Source organism: Gouania willdenowi, chromosome 8 (genome assembly GCF_900634775.1).
Source record: "Gouania willdenowi chromosome 8, fGouWil2.1, whole genome shotgun sequence".
In the NCBI taxonomy this organism is placed as follows: domain Eukaryota; kingdom Metazoa; phylum Chordata; class Actinopteri; order Blenniiformes; family Gobiesocidae; genus Gouania; species Gouania willdenowi.
Genome location: NC_041051.1, coordinates 18,160,688 through 18,178,758, shown reverse-complemented (window position 1 = coordinate 18,178,758; position 18,071 = coordinate 18,160,688). Strand labels below are relative to the sequence as shown.

Sequence of the window (18,071 nt, the reverse complement as noted above, 5' to 3'; positions counted from 1 at the left end):
ATGTCTCGTTGCCTTTTAAACAGCTAGTTAACTGTGCACATACATCGCCATGTTATTACCACAGCAAATTATTGAAGTTGTAAATAATTCAACTTGTTTAAATGATCAGTGATGCAGAACCTATCCACTGTCACAGATTTAGTAGCTAATAAGTAGCGGGAGGTCTTACATTAATTCTGTGATTTTCCAGTATGGCAACCGTACGAATAGATACTTTCAACATAGAAAGAGCCATGTGATCATTTTCTCCCCAGATTCCTCCTCAGCAAGCGTAGAACCTCAACGGTCGCATTAAACACTCTGTCGTGTTTGAAGACCATCTTGTAGAAAGTGTCCAAAGGCAAACGGCCAGTTGGGTCCGCGTGCTTCAGAGCCGTCATGGGCGTGTACAGACGGTTCGTCTGGTGGCGTAAAGGGGGGTCCTTTGTTGTGATCAACTTAAATGTTTGCTGCATGATAAAAATAAAAAAAAAAACAAGAGTCACCATGTCACAGGATCAGGCAAACTCATCACAAACGTGACATGAAACGATAAGAAAAGATGACAAAATACAGGCTTACAAAAATGTCCCCACTTGCCTCAGATACCTCCTCTGGGCTTTGACCCAGTGAAGTGAAGATCTTTTTAGAATACGGTAGATACATTTCACGAAAGATCTTTGCCGTCTCCTCATCAGTCTTTGACAGATCCATCGTCTCAGCTAATTCATACAGCTTCCTTTCAAACTCTGTCACCACTGGGCCTGGTTCCACCAGAGTAGTCCTTGTAACAGACACAGACGCACCATAAATTCCCATCAATCAAGTTTCATTTTTGGCTGGTTGAAGTATTTTTTAAAAACTTGTAATCACTTGATGTTAAACTTCATCGCTTGTACTGCCAAACTTTCACAAAATCCTTCCACAGCAAACTTGGAAGCAGAGTATACGTCGTTGAACAAAAGTCCTGCACGGAAACATTCAGAGTTTTAACAGCAACTTAAAAAACAAGTTCGTTTTATTGATATACTGTTTTATTTCGAATAATTGCAATAATACAAAAAAAACAATAATGCAATCAACAAAAGATTTTATGCAGATGATGCAGAAAAATTTGGTTTTTCAGATTTTTTTTTAAAATTTTTATTAAGTTAGTTTAACAGGTAATTAAATAAAAAATGGGGGTGACAAAGTTAGTTGTAAATGAACATACATAATCAAAGACCTGACAAAATATAATTTCAGACCTAGTTTAAAAAATATGAACATAATCAAGGTTTGAAATCATCATATTTACTTTTTGTTCCTAGTTTGTTCATGTTTCTTTGCCTTTTCTGAAAAGTGCTTTAAAAAGCAGTATTATTTAATTTCTCTTTCTTCATTTTGCTTCTTCTTCTATCGTCCCACTTTATGACGGACGACTGTGACGTCAGCCCCTCCCATGCTGGGCGGTGGTGTTGTGTCACTGTGCTGCTGATTCGACTCTGCGCAGCCGCAGACGGTCTTTTTTCATGTCCTACTCAAACTAACGTGGTGAGTGGTGGGGCGGCACCCTAGCGCCCTCTATTGGCCAGCTGCCACTGCATCAGGGTTGAGGCTCAATTATATGTTTCAGTTACAATTACATTTTCAATTACCCATCTTCAATTACAATTGAATTATGATTACAGTGACTAGCATTTTTTTCCAATTACAAGTAAATTACAGTTACAGTATTTTTATCTTCAGAAAGTAAATTACAATTACATTCTGAATTACAAAAGTTAAATTACAATTAATCACAATTATTGAGCCTGAAATAAATGATCTAATAAAAGTTAACCTTCCTCTTGTGTTAGCTTTATGTTTGCATCTCTTATGATTAAAGGTTCTTAATCAGCTGCAAAATTCACTAAAAACGAATATATATCCTGTCATTTATTTTCTATTTATTGGTTACCTCATTATTCTAAATAAAATATAGTTTTAAAAGTTTTGGTGTTGGCGTCTGAGCCTTTTTTGGGTCAGTATACTCCTCAATATTTTTTAAATGTTAAAATGTGGGAAAGCTTGATATGAAACATATTTTAATATTTGCTAACTACGTATGTTCAGAACTTTACATAGAACTGTAACATGGTTCCCCAGTTTTGCATAAAATTATAGCTAGTCAATTATCCTAACTCAATTACAATTTATATAAGTTTATGACAGCAACAGATTTTTAAAATTACAATTACAATCATAATTTGCCATATTTGTAATTAATTATCAATTACGCAATTACAATTATAGTTGACCCCCAACCCTGATATTCATACTTTCTGTGTTCGAAAGGGAGTGGGTGGAAGTATAAACTTATTAGTTCCACCCCATTTTCTACATTACAGTAACAAATAATACATTTTCAGCATCCAGCCATTGCTGCTGTTAATAAATGAATTTGGTCATATCTTTATATGATTTTGATTAAATACACACACACAAAAAAACCTATTACACACTTTCAAAATTGTCATACAATGTAAAAAAACAACTAAATGTGCAAATATGAGTAACTTTGACCTATGGAACAATGGAATTGTATGATCTAAATATCTGTTGTTATGTATATAGCGTATTGCTCTCTTTTAAAGTTTAACTATTGATTGTAAATTATTTTTGTAATTAATATATTCTAAAGTTTATTTTTAAGAAACCAAAAAAGAAATAAAGTAAGAAACCCACCCTGTATTCCCATAACGCTGCTCATCACCACAATATGACCACTCTGACGCCTTTTCATGTCAGGCAGCACTTCCTTCACCAGCCTCACCAGGCCAAAGAAGTTGGTATCAAAGATCTCCTTCACAGCAGCCGTGCTCTGGCACTCCAATGGTCCGATCATTCCAACACCTGCATTGTTCACTGCAACGACACAAAATATATGAAGTAAAGTGTGAGTTTATGGGGCGCCAATTGTGAAATTGTGCATGCTAAAATAAACAGCAACTTTTTGCATCATTTAGCAACAAACCATGTTTAAAAAATGTATGTGAATTTTTACGTTATTTTTGACCTGATATACAGCAATATTTGTGCAATTTGTGATATTCACTTTTCTCGTAAAAATATAATGTCAATGTTAAATCTAAACCTAAAGGTTAAATCATAAATCTAAAATTTGACCTTTAAATATAAATTTTAAATCTAAATTACTTTTTATTTTGGTACTTCAGATTTGCATATAAGCTAAATTGTTAGTTTCATTCGTGACATTAACATTTAACCTTTAGATTTAACATTTAACATTTAGATTTAACGTTGACATTCTATTTAAAAGAAACATTTAGATTTAACATTTAGATTTAACGTTGACATTATATTTAAACGTAACATTTAAACTTAGCGTTTAGATTTAACATTTAACATTTAGATTTAAAGTTGACATTAACATTTAACATTTAGATTTAATGTTGAAAATATCTTTAAACATAACATTTAGATTTAACATATAGATTTAATGTTTGCATATTTAAATGTAACATTTAGATTTAACATTTAGATTTAACGTTGACATTATATTTAAATGTAACATTTAGATTTAACGTTGACATCATATTTAAATGTAACATTTAGATTTAACGTTGACATTATAATTTTAAAAAATCACAAATTTCCCAAATATTGCTGTAAATCTGGTCAAAAGTAACATTAAAAAATTCACATACATTTTTTAAACGTGCTTTGTTGCTAAATGTTGGAGATAAGTTGCTGTTTATTTTAGCATGCGCAACTTTACAATCGACACCCCATATGAGTTCAGTGGAAAAAATCGGAATTGGCATATCTTTAAGCAGGAGGGAAGACAGACCAAGGACATCGACCCGTCTGTCAGGCAGACTGTTGACACACTCCTTAATGGACGCTTCAGAACACACATCCAACTCTTTGATTTCCAGAGTTTGGTTCAAAGCGTCACCGGCTGCTTTCTCCAAAGCTCCACGTTTCTCAAGATCCCTCATAGTTGCAACCACTACCTCGGATAAAAGCAAACACATCATCAGCTTCCAGAGTGTGTGTGTGGGAAAAGTGAGAGTGACCTTTGAACCTGCCGAGCTCATCCTTAGCAAGCCGAGCAGCCACAGACAAACCAATGCCAGAGGAGCATCCAGTCACCAGCACTCTCCTGCTCCCCATGTCCCTTCACCCCCCAGCTGAACCTGGAGGAAAGACAAAAAAATAAATAGTATTTATAACTCTGCATGAGTCATCAGTGTGTGAAGAAACGTATGTTCATTAGTGATGTATACAGTATTTTCAGTTTATATACATACCGTGTTTCCAAACTTTTCTGTTGCGCCCCTCTGGAAGAAAATATTTTTTCAAAAACAAAATAGGTAACCTCAATTGGAAAATATTAAGAACATCATCCTTTTTCAAAACTTACATATTTTAAAACATTAATAAAGTTATTTTAGTGCAAAATCCTTTTTTTCTCATGCTAAATGACCCCCTCCACCATCCCTCCATCATGACGTGAAGCACCCATCAGTTTGGGAACCGCTGCATTTAAATAATAAAGATAACTTCATCTGTTCTGGGAAGTGACACTATAAGTTTAATGTGTAATACATTGGGAGTTACCCAGTAAAACAGCAGAAGATTCCCTGTAATGGGCTAAAGTGCAACCAATGCTTAAAATCATCAACATTTGTGTCATCATCTTTTTTTTTTTAATTATTAGTCAATGAGCAAAACCAGATATAAGCAACAGACTAATACTAACTCCTAATTCCATCCCTACATAGTAAAACAGTAAGAAGGTCTTGCAGGTATATATATATATATATATATATATATATATATATAATGGCTTCGTTCAAATTTGATTTATAATAAACTGATGATTTTTGTGTTTAAGAATGAACAATAGTTTGAACCACTGAGACCACATAGTTTGTCATTAATCTGTTTCATATGCAGTGGAATGTTAATCTGCAAACAAACGCACCTTTGTTAGTCTCAAGAAAAAAAGAAATCACACAATCTATGCTACGTACAATAATACAGTACCATGAAAAAATACTATAGTGTTATTTAGAATTAGAAATATTGTGATTATAAAATATATGATAATTAAAATCCTATAAAATAATAAAGTATGTGTGTTGTTTGAAATGTGCATGTGTCACGTCCAGAAGGTTATGTTAAGTTATGTTTAGTTTTTTGTCTTTGTTTTGTCATCCATTTCCTGTTTTATTTTGATACTCATCTCTTCCCTCTCATTTCAGATCCTGACTTCCTCCCTTTGTGTGATTTCCCTCCAGTGTGATTGTTAACTCCGCCCCTGATTGGTTCCACCTGTGTTCCCCTACCTCATGTATAAATAGTCTGTGTCTCCCTTTGTCCTGTGCCAGTTTGTCTTGTTGTGTGCAGCCAGAGAACCAGCGTTACTCCATGTTTCATGTTCTTCATCAAATCAGGTTTTGTATTCCTTTGATACTTTGCTTCATTTTGCCATAGTTGTGCCTAATATTATTTGATACTTTGTCCTTGCCTTTGTTACGGCTGTTTTTCCTCTGTGAGAGTGATTTTACGTTGTTACTTTGTTTATTAAAAGATTATTTGTTTGAGCTTTGACTCCTGAGTTGTGCATTTGGGTTCTAGTCCATGCTCGAGCGTGACAGCATGTTAACACAGGGTTGGTTGACATCCAAATTTCCCAATTCGATTATGATAGTTTTGGTCCATATCGCCCAGCCCTACTTATTATATATTGTGCTGATTAAGTTCAGCAAAGTAAAATTCACAAATGAAAAAAAAACAAAACTTCATTTTTATCTACTAAACCAGTGGTTCTCAAACTTTTTTTTGGCTGAAGTACCCCCTTTCTTTTAATTCTGAATCTAAGTACACCCTTCTTCCGTCGCCAACATTTTGATCAGAATACTTTGGAAAAACATCTATAGAGCATAATTATGGAATAAATGAGTAATAACACACATTTTAAAGAATCTGATTTTGTAAATAAGAAACAGTAATTAGTGTCTTATGAATAGATTTATTTCTATAGTTTTTATCATTTCTGATCATCTCCCGACTGGTGTGGGACCAAGACTGACCTTTGTTTTTTCAGTTCATGTTCTCATCAAAATCATTTCATCATTGTTAATATGAACATAATTTTGACCTAAAAAAATAATCATCATAAAATCCCATATTTTTAATGACTTCATTTGTTAGTTTTCCTCTCTCTCTAGTACCTCCTGCCCCCATTTGAGACACACTGTACTAAACAATGCAATTTATGTTGCTTTTAACATAATCACAAATTTTGTGCCTATGGTATCATTATTATTATTATTATTATTATTGTTATTATGTTGATTTTAAACAGTTTAATGTTTTATCATGTAAAGCACATTGAGTTGCCTTGTGTATGAAATGCGCTATACAAATAAATTTGGAGTGCCTTGCCTATTATTATTATTATTATTATATGCAAGCACCGTTTAATAGACAGACAGATAGATAGATAGATAGATCGCTTTATTTCAGACTTGAGGTCCATAAAAAACATACAAAAAAACACACACACACATTAAAAGGCCTAACAGTAAAATAAAAAAAAAAACATTGAATTTTTAATTTAATTGATTATTTAAAATGGACAATGCACATTAATAAAGATTTTAAAAGGCGACCTAGAATGTAAAGGTATCAAAAGGCACTAATACCAGTGCTTCCAGAGCTGAGATGTGCAGAGACATGTTTAACCTACACACCTGTGGATGGGGGGTTCGTCCTCAACCAGCTGAAGATACTGGATGTAAAAACAGTCAGTTGGAGCTCCGACGGCCCACTAGTGCTATTATATGACCTTGGTCAGGATCACGACTACAAACCCAGTCCCAGAGATTACCTAAAGAGGTCAGACACAGTGCGTCTTTCTGGGAGTTGTAGTTCTTTTACGTTCCAAGTCTTTTCACTTTTACCGAACTAAGTTGTTCTACCTTACCCCTCTCATTTTTAATGTATATGTTTCAGCTAAAATTAAATATAGACGGTTTAACTAGTGACTAAGTTCAATGTTGGTATAGCGTTTTTCATCTCTAGCAGCCCCTGAAATGGATACTACTGCTTTTTGGCTGCAATGCTCCATATAGAACACTAGAGGGCAGGCCCGCTCTTACAGTGTCATTAAACACATTTTAACAAGTGTCTGCGTTAACAACAATTAAAGCCCATAAATACAGTCTGTCTGTCGTAGCTCACTAAACTTAACATTACAACAAATATATTATGGGTACTTGTTCATGTTTGAGTATATTTCAAAATCAGTTAGTTTTACTTGTACTTAAGCACATTTTAAAAGAAGTAAAGTAATTCATTACATTTCTACACCCAACCGTTACTGAGTAAAGTTAAGACCAAAAAAAATTATAGTAATAGAAAAAGTAGTAGTAGTAGTAGTAGTAGTAGTAGTAGTAGTAGTAGTAGTTGTTGTTGTTGTTGTTGTAATAGTTGTAGTAGTAGTAGTAATAGTTGTTGTTGTAATAGTTGTTGTAGTAGTAGTAGTAGTAGTAGTAGTAGTAGTAGTTGTTGTCGTCGTCGTTGTAATAGTTGTAGTAGTAGTAGTAGTAGTAGTTGTAATAGTTGTTGTAGTAATAGTAGTAGTAGTAGTAGTAGTTGTAGTAGTAGTAGTATTGTGAATTAATGATAGTATTCTCTTCCTTTTCAAATCAGTTAGGAAGCTGTTTACATCAAATCAAAAATAAATATAAAACACACTGGTTAATTAAGCAGTGTACCTATTATTTCCGAAAAAAAAAAAATTAAGTATGTGAGTGTAATATTGAAGCTTCTTTTTACCACTTAATATATCAGAAGAATCAAAATCAGAATCAACTTTATTAGCCATGTAATGTATCTTATACACACGAAGGATTTGACTTGGTGAACTATATATATATATATATATATATATATATATATATATATATATGGAAAATCATAATTATGAAAAAAATAGTCATAATTATAAGATAAAAAGTCATAATAATAGGAAAGAAAATCATAATTATGACAAAGTATTTTTTTATGTCAGGTTGCAAAGAAACATACAAAATGTGACAGAATCATTTTGCAATAAAGACGTACAGTACTTATGAACTTCCATTATTTTCTACACTATATGTACCATGTGTTGAATTGTAAGAACTGAAAAAACAACCAAAAAAAGTGTTTTAGATTAACTGTTATTCAAAGTGTCAATAAGAATGGTAACAGTCAGTGTTGGTAGACTGCAGCAAATGCTCAGTTTGTATCTCATAATTATGACTTTACCAACTCATAATTATAACTTTCTGTGGTGATTTTTATTCTTTGTGGTGGAAATGGACTTCCATAGTGTGAGGACCTCAGTCAGAATTTATAAAGACTGAAATTGTGCTGTGGGAGGACACAAAAAAAGTGACAAAATACAATTTGCGACACTTGAGACGAGAAACTTGGAATCCCTTCACATAGAAGCTGCTACAACAGCTCTAAATGTTTAAAAGATAGTCATATGTGAAAAAGAGTTTACCTTTGTAAGAAGCTGTGGATAGTGTTTTGTAACACAGGAAGGGGTTCAACTAAAGCCTGATGTAGGATTTTATCTCAAACTTTGTCCACACAGACAAAAGATTAATCTTTTAACTCTAAGCCGCTGTTGAACTCAGGTTACTGTACGCCCATCACACAAACAGCACCACCTCTCATACACTCACGTCTCATTTCCAAAACAACAAAAGCCTTAATCAAGTTTCAAATGATAGATTTGAAAAGAAACTGCTCATCATTTCATGTACAGCGGATAACATTATAAGTCGTACAAATAAATTAAATACTGAACTAACATTCATCTAAAATGATGTTATTAAATATCCTAATTTAATCCGATAATATCTTCGACCAGATGTTCAAGTGCCAGGCGATCATTAATACAACCACATACTGTATATAAACACATGTACACACACAGGTTAGTGTTTCTCGTGAGGACTCGTATCAAGAACATTTGTTAATGTGAAATATAAAGTGATCGTATACACATAAAATGTGATGGCTTTCCACTACTAGTTCTGGAGGCTATCTTTCTCGGCTTCCAGACACCGCATGCAGTCCCTCTTTGCGAGCTCGGTACAGTTGGTGAAGTGCATCAGTGGCCTCTCCACATTTTCCACTTCAGCCCCAGTGTCTCTTTTGGGTAGAGGCACTACCTGTGTGAATGCACTGAAAAGGTAAACCACATGTTTCAGCTCATTTATGAGCACAAAGAAATGGGCGAGACTCACCACAACAATAGGTTATGTGGATATTGAGATAGCTTTGCCACTAAGAGGCCCTGGCTCGGACCATGGAGGTCCCACTGGATCTGATGATGTACTGGGACTTTTCATGGGATTCACTTTTGGGTGACACTATCACTTCTCACGCCTACATTCTCCACCTGCAATATGTGGAGAGATGATAACATATGGAAGGTTGATTCAATCATAGCATTTGCATGCATGTTGATCTCATCCAGGTTCCTGCCATAGAACTCAGTCAGTCTTCCCTGCTCCATGACCAATTGGACTTTGCTGATCTTTGCCAGTTGGAGCATCTTTTCTGGCAGTCGTCAGTACTCACAATACACTCAGGTCTTGTGAAACAAAAAGTTTGCCAACTGGTCTATCTCCATTTTGGTTAGGTTTAACATGGTACACAATACTTGCTTCTGGAGCCTTGTCATTCTGAGAACGTCGGGAAATTTTGGTCGACAGGCATTGTCAATGTCTCTGGTTGTCTATTTCTCTTCCGGGACCCGACATGCCTTTCTCAGCCTGACCAGGAGCTTCAGAGAGTCAACCATCATAAGGGTCATGAGTATCAGTTCTGTTTTACCTCACATGCCCCATGTAACAACTCATTAAAAGAGCTTTTAGAGTTTCCTTTCCACCTGACTGAGTACCCAGTTTATGTCCTTGTGTGGATCAGATGTGTCCGATAATGAAAATACAAACAGTGGCACACATTCAACCTCACCCTCTCTGCGTCCGTTAAGGGATAAATAGGACCAGGCCATCGTGGATGGACTCTCAGCCAGTTCCCTGTTGCTCTGGTCCCTCATTCAACCAATAAAGTGGTGTACAGTGTACTTTGGACTAGCCTGCACCCGCATCTTCTCCTGGGCGAGCTTCTGATTCTTGGTCGATAGCCCTCCTTTGTTCAACAAGTACTGTCCAAACTCTGTAATAACAGAATTACCAACGAAAACATGTTCACTCAGGGAGAGGATCCTATACCTGGCCCTGATCTCTCCTTGGATCTATGTCTCCACATGGCCCACCCAGTAAAAAATCCCCTTGCAGAAAGTACAGTGCATCCAGAAAGTTGGCTGTGAATACTTATGTAAATTCTGTTTCACAAATTAAAAAAAATCTAAATAAAAACTTTTTCACAATGTCTTTATGGAGTATTTTGTGTAGAATTTTGAGGAAAGAAATTAATTTAATACGATTCGGAATAAGGCTGTAACATAACAAAATAGACCCCGAGGGGTGCATGTTTGCATTGGTTGTGATGATGACTGTGGATCAGTGGTAGCTCAGGTCAAGAGGTTGGGGGTTCAATCCCAAGACTATGAGTCAAAGCGTCCTTGGGCAAGACACTGAACTCTAAATTGTTCCTAATAGTTTACTAGCCCCTTGCATGGCTGCTCTGTCTGAATGTAAGTGTGAATTGGTGAATGAGTTTATATTGTAAAGCACTTTGGAAGTACTTCCATAGTAATAAAAGTGCTATATGTAAATAGATTCCATCTACCATTTATCGCTCCACTACTTGGAGGCAGCTGTTTTTGATTAGGCTCCGCTCACGTGACAGAGGATCAATCAGGACTGGCCTGAGTTCCCTTTGGGGGTGTTTCACTGAACCTGAGAACCTGATATAAGACTTCTTTCCATCCATGCTGCTGGAGGACCCCAAAAGTGACTCGTTTTACAAAAACATGGCCCAATGTCCTAATTCAACGTGAATCCTAATTGAAAGCATGCATACACACACTCACACACCTGCTTTCCATTGAGCCCAACAGGGATTGTTTCAAATCAAACATGATCAACCTTCTGATTCATGGAACAAAGTAACAGAACAACATATGTTCTTAGCATGAAACCAATCCAAATGACATTACATTCTCATTTTAAGTGAATACTAAAATGCTTTTTATATGACTTCTTTGTGTTTGGAGGTGTGATTTCTTTCATTTATGGGAGGAATGGATTTTTTCGTTATCCTGTCTTTGAATGGACTTTCTTAAAAGTGAAAATACTTGGTGTACTGAGAATATAAAAACAGGTATCAGGTGATCCATGCATACAAAAGGACTAGTGCAGGCAAACCTCCTGAGACCAAAGAGTTAACATGGTAATCCCATCATTTGATGTCCTGGAGCAAAAGGGACAATTAACATTTTCTGTACATTGTGGTGGTAAACACTGTCCCATGGGAACAAGGCGTTTCTATAACGTGACGTTATGTGGATTTTATAATAATACTTATGTAAATGTGATTTCTTCATTTTCTGTTTTTCACAAATTTGAAAAAATCTAAAAAAAAACTTTTTCACAATGTCTTTATGGAGTATTTTGTGTAGAATTTTGAGGAAAGAAATTAATTTAATACAATTCGGAGCAAGGCTGTAATATAACAAAATAGGCTAAGTCTTCAAGATCTTCTAAGCATGGCTGTTTAAGTATGTGCATTATATTTGCAGTAGTTTTTGGGGTTTAATGATGGTCCTAACTCAATTTTTTTTTTTTTTGAAATTTTCAAAAAAAATGCCTTGTTATAGCCTTACTTTTTATTTTGGGTGACTTTAGTTTTTTGTCATTTTTTGTGCCTTACTGCTTTCTTAGCCCCATTTAGGTATGTGCATTATATTTGCAGTAGTTTTTGCGGTCTAATGATGATCCTAAATCAATTTTTTTTTTCGTCGAAATTTTAAAAAAAAATGCCTTGTTATAGCCTTACTTTTTATTTTGGGTGATTTTAGTTTTTTGTCATTTTTTGTGCCTTACTGCTTTCTTAGACCAATTTAGGTATGTGCATTATATTTGCAGTAGTTTTTGGGGTTTAATGATGGTCCAAACTCAATTTTTTTTTTTTTTTTAAATTTTCAAAAAAAAATGCCTTGTTATAGCCTTACTTTTTATTTTGGGTGATTTTAGTTTTTTGTCATTTTTTGTGCCTTACTGCTTTTTTAGCCCCATTTAGGTATGTGCATTATATTTGCAGTAGTTTTTAGGGTCTAATGATGGTCCTAACTCAATTTTTTTTTTTTTTTTAATTTTCAAAAAAAAAATGCCTTGTTATAGCCTTACTTTTTATTTTGGGTGACTTTAGTTTTTTGTCATTTTTTGTGCCTTACTGTTTTCTGAGCCCCATTTAAGTATGTGCATTATATTTGCAGTAATTTTTAGGGTCTATTGATGGTCCTAACTCAATTTTTTTTTTTTTTTTTTTTTAATTTTCAAAAAAAATGCCTTACTTTTTATTTTGGGTGATTTTAGTTTTTTGTCATTTTTTGTGCCTTACTGCTTTCTTAGACCAATTTAGGTATGTGCATTATTTTTGCAGTAGTTTTGGGGGTCTAATGATGGTCCAAACTCAATTTTTTTTTTTTTTGAAATTTTTTTGAAATTTTAAAAAAAAAATGCCTTACTTTTTATTTTGGGTGACTTTAGTTTTTTGTCATTTTTTGTGCCTTACTGCTTTCTTAGACCAATTTAGGTATGTGCATTATATTTGCAGTAGTTTTTGGGGTCTAATGATGGTCCTAACTCAATTTTTTTTTTTTTTTGAAATTTTCAAACAAAATGCCTTGTTATAGCCTTACATTTTTTATTTTGGGTGATTTTAGTTTTTTGTCATTTTTTGTGCCTTACTGCTTTCTTAGACCAATTTAAGTATGTGCATTATAATTGCAGTAGTTTTTGGGGTCTAATGATGGTCCTAACTCAATTTTTTTTTTTTTGAAATTTTCAAAAAAAATGCCTTGTTATAGCCTTACTTTTTATTTTGGGTGATTTTAGTTTTTTGTCATTTTTTGTGCCTTACTGCTTTCTTAGCCCCATTTAAGTATTTGCATTATATTTGCAGTAGTTTTTAGGGTCTAATGATGGTCCTAACTCAATTTTCTTGTTGTTGAAATTTTCAAAAAAAATGCCTTGTTATAGCCTTACTTTTTATTTTGGGTGATTTTAGTTTTTCGTCATTTTTTGTGCCTTACTGCTTTCTTAGCCCCATTTAAGTATTTGCATTATATTTGCAGTAATTTTTAGGGTTTATTGATGGTCCTAACTCAATTTATTTTTTTTTTGAAATTTTCAAAAAAAATGCCTTGTTATAGCCTTACTTTTCATTTTGGGTGACTTTAGTTTTTTGTCATTTTTTGTGCCTTACTGCTTTCTTAGCCCCATTTAGGTATGTGCATTATATTTGCAGTAGTTTTTGCGGTCTAATGATGCTCCTAAATCAATTTTTTTTTCGTCGAAATTTTCAAAAAAAATGCCTTGTTATAGCCTTACTTTTTATTTTGGGTGATTTTAGTTTTTTGTCATTTTTTGTGCCTTACTGCTTTTTTAGACCAATTTAGGTTTGTGCATTATATTTGCAGTAGTTTTTGGGGTCTAATGATGGTCCTAACTCAATTTTTTTTTTTTTTAAATTTTCAAAAAAAATGCCTTCTTATAGCCTTACTTTTTATTTTGGGTGATTTTAGTTTTTTGTCATTTTTTGTGCCTTACTGCTTTCTTAGCCCCATTTAGGTATGTGCATTATAATTGCAGTAGTTTTTGCGGTCTAATGATGCTCCTAAATCAATTTTTTTTTCGTCGAAATTTTCAAAAAAAATGCCTTGTTATAGCCTTACTTTTTATTTTGGGTGATTTTAGTTTTTTGTCATTTTTTGTGCCTTACTGCTTTTTTAGACCAATTTAGGTTTGTGCATTATATTTGCAGTAGTTTTTAGGGTCTAATGATGGTCCTAACTCAATTTTTTTTTTTTTTAAATTTTCAAAAAAAAGGCCTTGTTATAGCCTTACTTTTTATTTTGGGTGATTTTAGTTTTTTGTCATTTTTTGTGCCTTACTGCTTTCTTAGCCCCATTTAAGTATTTGCATTATATTTGCAGTAGTTTTTAGGGTCTAATGATGGTCCTAACTCAATTTTTTTTTGTTTTGAAATTTTCAAAAAAAATGCCTTACTTTTTATTTTGGGTGATTTTAGTTTTTTGTCATTTTTTGTGCCTTACTGCTTTCTTAGACCAATTTAAGTATGTGCATTATATTTGCAGTAGTTTTTGGGGTCTAATGATGGTCCTAACTCAATTTTTTTTTTTTTTTTTAATTTTCAAAAAAAAAATGCCTTGTTATAGCCTTACTTTTTATTTTGGGTGATTTTAGTTTTTTGTCATTTTTTGTGCCTTACTGCTTTCTTTGCCCCATTTAGGTATGTGCATTATATTTGCAGTAAGTTTTGGGGTCTAATGATGGTCCTAACTCAATTTTTTTTTTTTTTTGAAATTTTCAAAAAAAATGCCTTGTTATAGCCTTACTTTTTATTTTGGGTGATTTTAGTTTTTTGTCATTTTTTGTGCCTTACTGCTTTCTTAGACCAATTTAGGTATGTGCATTATATTTGCAGTAGTTTTTAGGGTCTAATGATGGTCCTAACTCAATTTTTTTTTTTTTTTAATTTTCAAAAAAAAAATGCCTTGTTATAGCCTTACTTTTTATTTTGGGTGACTTTAGTTTTTTGTCATTTTTTGTGCCTTACTGTTTTCTGAGCCCCATTTAAGTATGTGCATTATATTTGCAGTAATTTTTAGGGTCTATTGATGGTCCTAACTCAATTTTTTTTTTTTTTTTTTTAATTTTCAAAAAAAATGCCTTACTTTTTTTTTTGGGTGATTTTAGTTTTTTGTCATTTTTTGTGCCTTACTGCTTTCTTAGACCAATTTAGGTATGTGCATTATTTTTGCAGTAGTTTTGGGGGTCTAATGATGGTCCAAACTCAATTTTTTTTTTTTTTGAAATTTTTTTGAAATTTAAAAAAAAAAATGCCTTACTTTTTATTTTGGGTGACTTTAGTTTTTTGTCATTTTTTGTGCCTTACTGCTTTCTTAGACCAATTTAGGTATGTGCATTATATTTGCAGTAGTTTTTGGGGTCTAATGATGGTCCTAACTCAATTTTTTTTTTTTTTTGAAATTTTCAAACAAAATGCCTTGTTATAGCCTTACATTTTTTATTTTGGGTGATTTTAGTTTTTTGTCATTTTTTGTGCCTTACTGCTTTCTTAGACCAATTTAAGTATGTGCATTATAATTGCAGTAGTTTTTGGGGTCTAATGATGGTCCTAACTCAATTTTTTTTTTTTTTTGAAATTTTCAAAAAAAATGCCTTGTTATAGCCTTACTTTTTATTTTGGGTGATTTTAGTTTTTTGTCATTTTTTGTGCCTTACTGCTTTCTTAGCCCCATTTAAGTATTTGCATTATATTTGCAGTAGTTTTTAGGGTCTAATGATGGTCCTAACTCAATTTTTTTTTTTTTTGAAATTTTCAAAAAAAATGCCTTGTTTTTAGCCTTACTTTTTATTTTGGGTGATTTTAGTTTTTTGTCATTTTTTGTGCCTTACTGCTTTCTTAGACCAATTTAGGTATGTGCATTATGTTTGCAGTAGTTTTTAGGGTCTAATGATGGTCCTAACTCAATTTTTTTTTTTTTTGAAATTTTCAAAAAAAAAATGCCTTGTTATAGCCTTACTTTTTATTTTGGGTGATTTTAGTTTTTTGTCATTTTTTGTGCCTTACTGCTTTCTTAGACCCATTTAGGTATGTGCATTATATTTGCAGTAGTTTTTAGGGTCTAATGATGGTCCTAACTGTAACGACGAGGTGACGTTACACATGGACTGTTATAATGTATACATGGTAAATTGTGTGAACAGACTGGCAGTGCTTAATGAAATTAAGAAGACACATTCTGTTGTATTGATTTAATGAATTTGCTTAAATTGACATCATGAGGACAGGTGATGAAGCACATGGTTCAGGCCACAGGGTTTCAGCATTCATCTAGTGATAAAAACGGAAAATACATTTTAAGATAATTGATAAATAACTTAGCAGTGACATGATAGATAAAACCATTAAATATGTTCTCTTATTCTGAGTGGAGATTGAAATGCACTGTGCTTGTGGTGCCAATGGAAAATAAAAAGACAAAAACCTGATGCATCAAAACTCTGGAGCCTGGTTGCCTCATTGATTGCCTCCACTGCTACGGTTGCTCTTTGACACTAACTCAATTTTTTTTTTTTTTTGAAATTTTCAAAAAAAAATGCCTTGTTATAGCCTTACTTTTTATTTTGGGTGATTTTAGTTTTTTGTCATTTTTTGTGCCTTACTGCTTTCTTAGCCCCATTTAGGTATGTGCATTATATTTGCAGTAGTTTTTGTGGTCTAATGATGGTCCTAAATCAATTTTTTTTTTCGTTGAAATTTTCAAAAAAAAATGCCTTGTTATAGCCTTACATTTTATTTTGGGTGATTTTAGTTTTTCATCATTTTTTGTGCCTTACTGCTTTCTGAGCCCCATTTAAGTATGTGCATTATATTTGCAGTAGTTTTTAGGGTCTATTGATGGTCCTAACTCAATCTTTTTTTTTTTTTTAAATTTTCAAAAAAAATGCCTTACTTTTTATTTTGGGTGATTTTAGTTTTTTGTCATTTTTTGTGCCTTACTGCTTTCTTAGACCAATTTAGGTATGTGCATTATTTTTGCAGTCGTTTTTGGGGTCTAATGATGGTCCTAACTCAATTTTTTTTTTTTTTTTAATTTTCAAAAAGAAATGCCTTGTTATAGCCTTACTTTTTAATTTGGGTGATTTTAGTTTTTTGTCATTTTTCGTGCCTTACTGTTTTCTGAGCCCCATTTAAGTATGTGCATTATATTTGCAGTAATTTTTAGGGTCTATTGATGGTCCTAACTCAATCTTTTTTTTTTTTTTAAATTTTCAAAAAAAATGCCTTACTTTTTATTTTGGGTGATTTTAGTTTTTTGTCATTTTTTGTGCCTTACTGCTTTCTTAGACCAATTTAGGTATGTGCATTATTTTTGCAGTAGTTTTTGGGGTCTAATGATGGTCCTAACTCAATTTTTTTTTTTTTGAAATTTCCAAAAAAAATGCCTTGTTATAGCCTTACTTTTTATTTTGGGTGATTTTAGTTTTTTGTCATTTTTTGTGCCTTACTGCTTTCTTAGCCCCATTTAAGTATTTGCATTATATTTGCAGTAGTTTTTGGGGTCTAATGATGGTCCTAACTCAATTTTTTTTTTTTTTTAAATTTTCAAAAAAAATGCCTTGTTATAGCCTTACTTTTTATTTTGGGTGACTTTAGTTTTTTGTCATTTTTTGTGCCTTACTGCTTTCTTAGACCCATTTAGGTATGTGCATTATATTTGCAGTAATTTTTAGGGTCCATTGATGGTCCTAACTCAATTTTTTTTTTTTTGAAATTTAAAAAAAAAATGCCTTGTTATAGCCTTACTTTTTATTTTGGGTGATTTTAGTTTATGTCATTTTTTGTGCCTTACTGCTTTCTTAGACCAATTTAGGTATGTGCATTATATTTGCAGTAATTTTTAGGGTCTATTGATGGTCCTAAATCAATTTTTTTTTTTTTTTGAAATTTTCAAAAAAAAAATGCCTTACTTTTTATTTTGGGTGATGTTAGTTTTTTGTCATTTTTTGTGCCTTACTGCTTTCTTAGCCCCATTTAGGTATGTGCATTATGTTTGCAGTAGTTTTTGCAGTCTAATGATGGTCCTAAATCAATTTTTTTTTTCGTCAAAATTTTCAAAAAAAATGCCTTGTTATAGCCTTACTTTTTAATTTGGGTGATTTTAGTTTTTTGTCATTTTTTGTGCCTTACTGCTTTCTTAGACCAATTTAGTTATGTGCATTATATTTGCAGTAATTTTTAGGGTCCATTGATGGTCCTAACTCAATTTTTTTTTTTTTGGAATTTTCAAAAAA

General features: G+C 32.8%; 1 protein-coding gene across 1 annotated transcript; it reads right to left on the bottom strand.

Annotated features, from left to right (window-relative positions):
• Window positions 1-118: 118 nt before the first annotated feature.
• Window positions 119-6,834, bottom strand: LOC114468215 (retinol dehydrogenase 8). Its single transcript, XM_028454981.1, has 8 exons — window positions 6,726-6,834; window positions 4,275-4,304; window positions 4,041-4,160; window positions 3,812-3,973; window positions 2,686-2,865; window positions 853-946; window positions 580-763; window positions 119-449 (listed from the first exon to the last, which is right to left on the bottom strand). The coding sequence occupies exons 3-8, from the start codon at window positions 4,135-4,137 to the stop codon at window positions 240-242; spliced, it is 927 nt and encodes a 308-aa protein (XP_028310782.1). The 5' UTR covers window positions 4,138-4,160; window positions 4,275-4,304; window positions 6,726-6,834; the 3' UTR covers window positions 119-239.
• Between the last annotated feature and the right edge of the window lie 11,237 nt (window positions 6,835-18,071).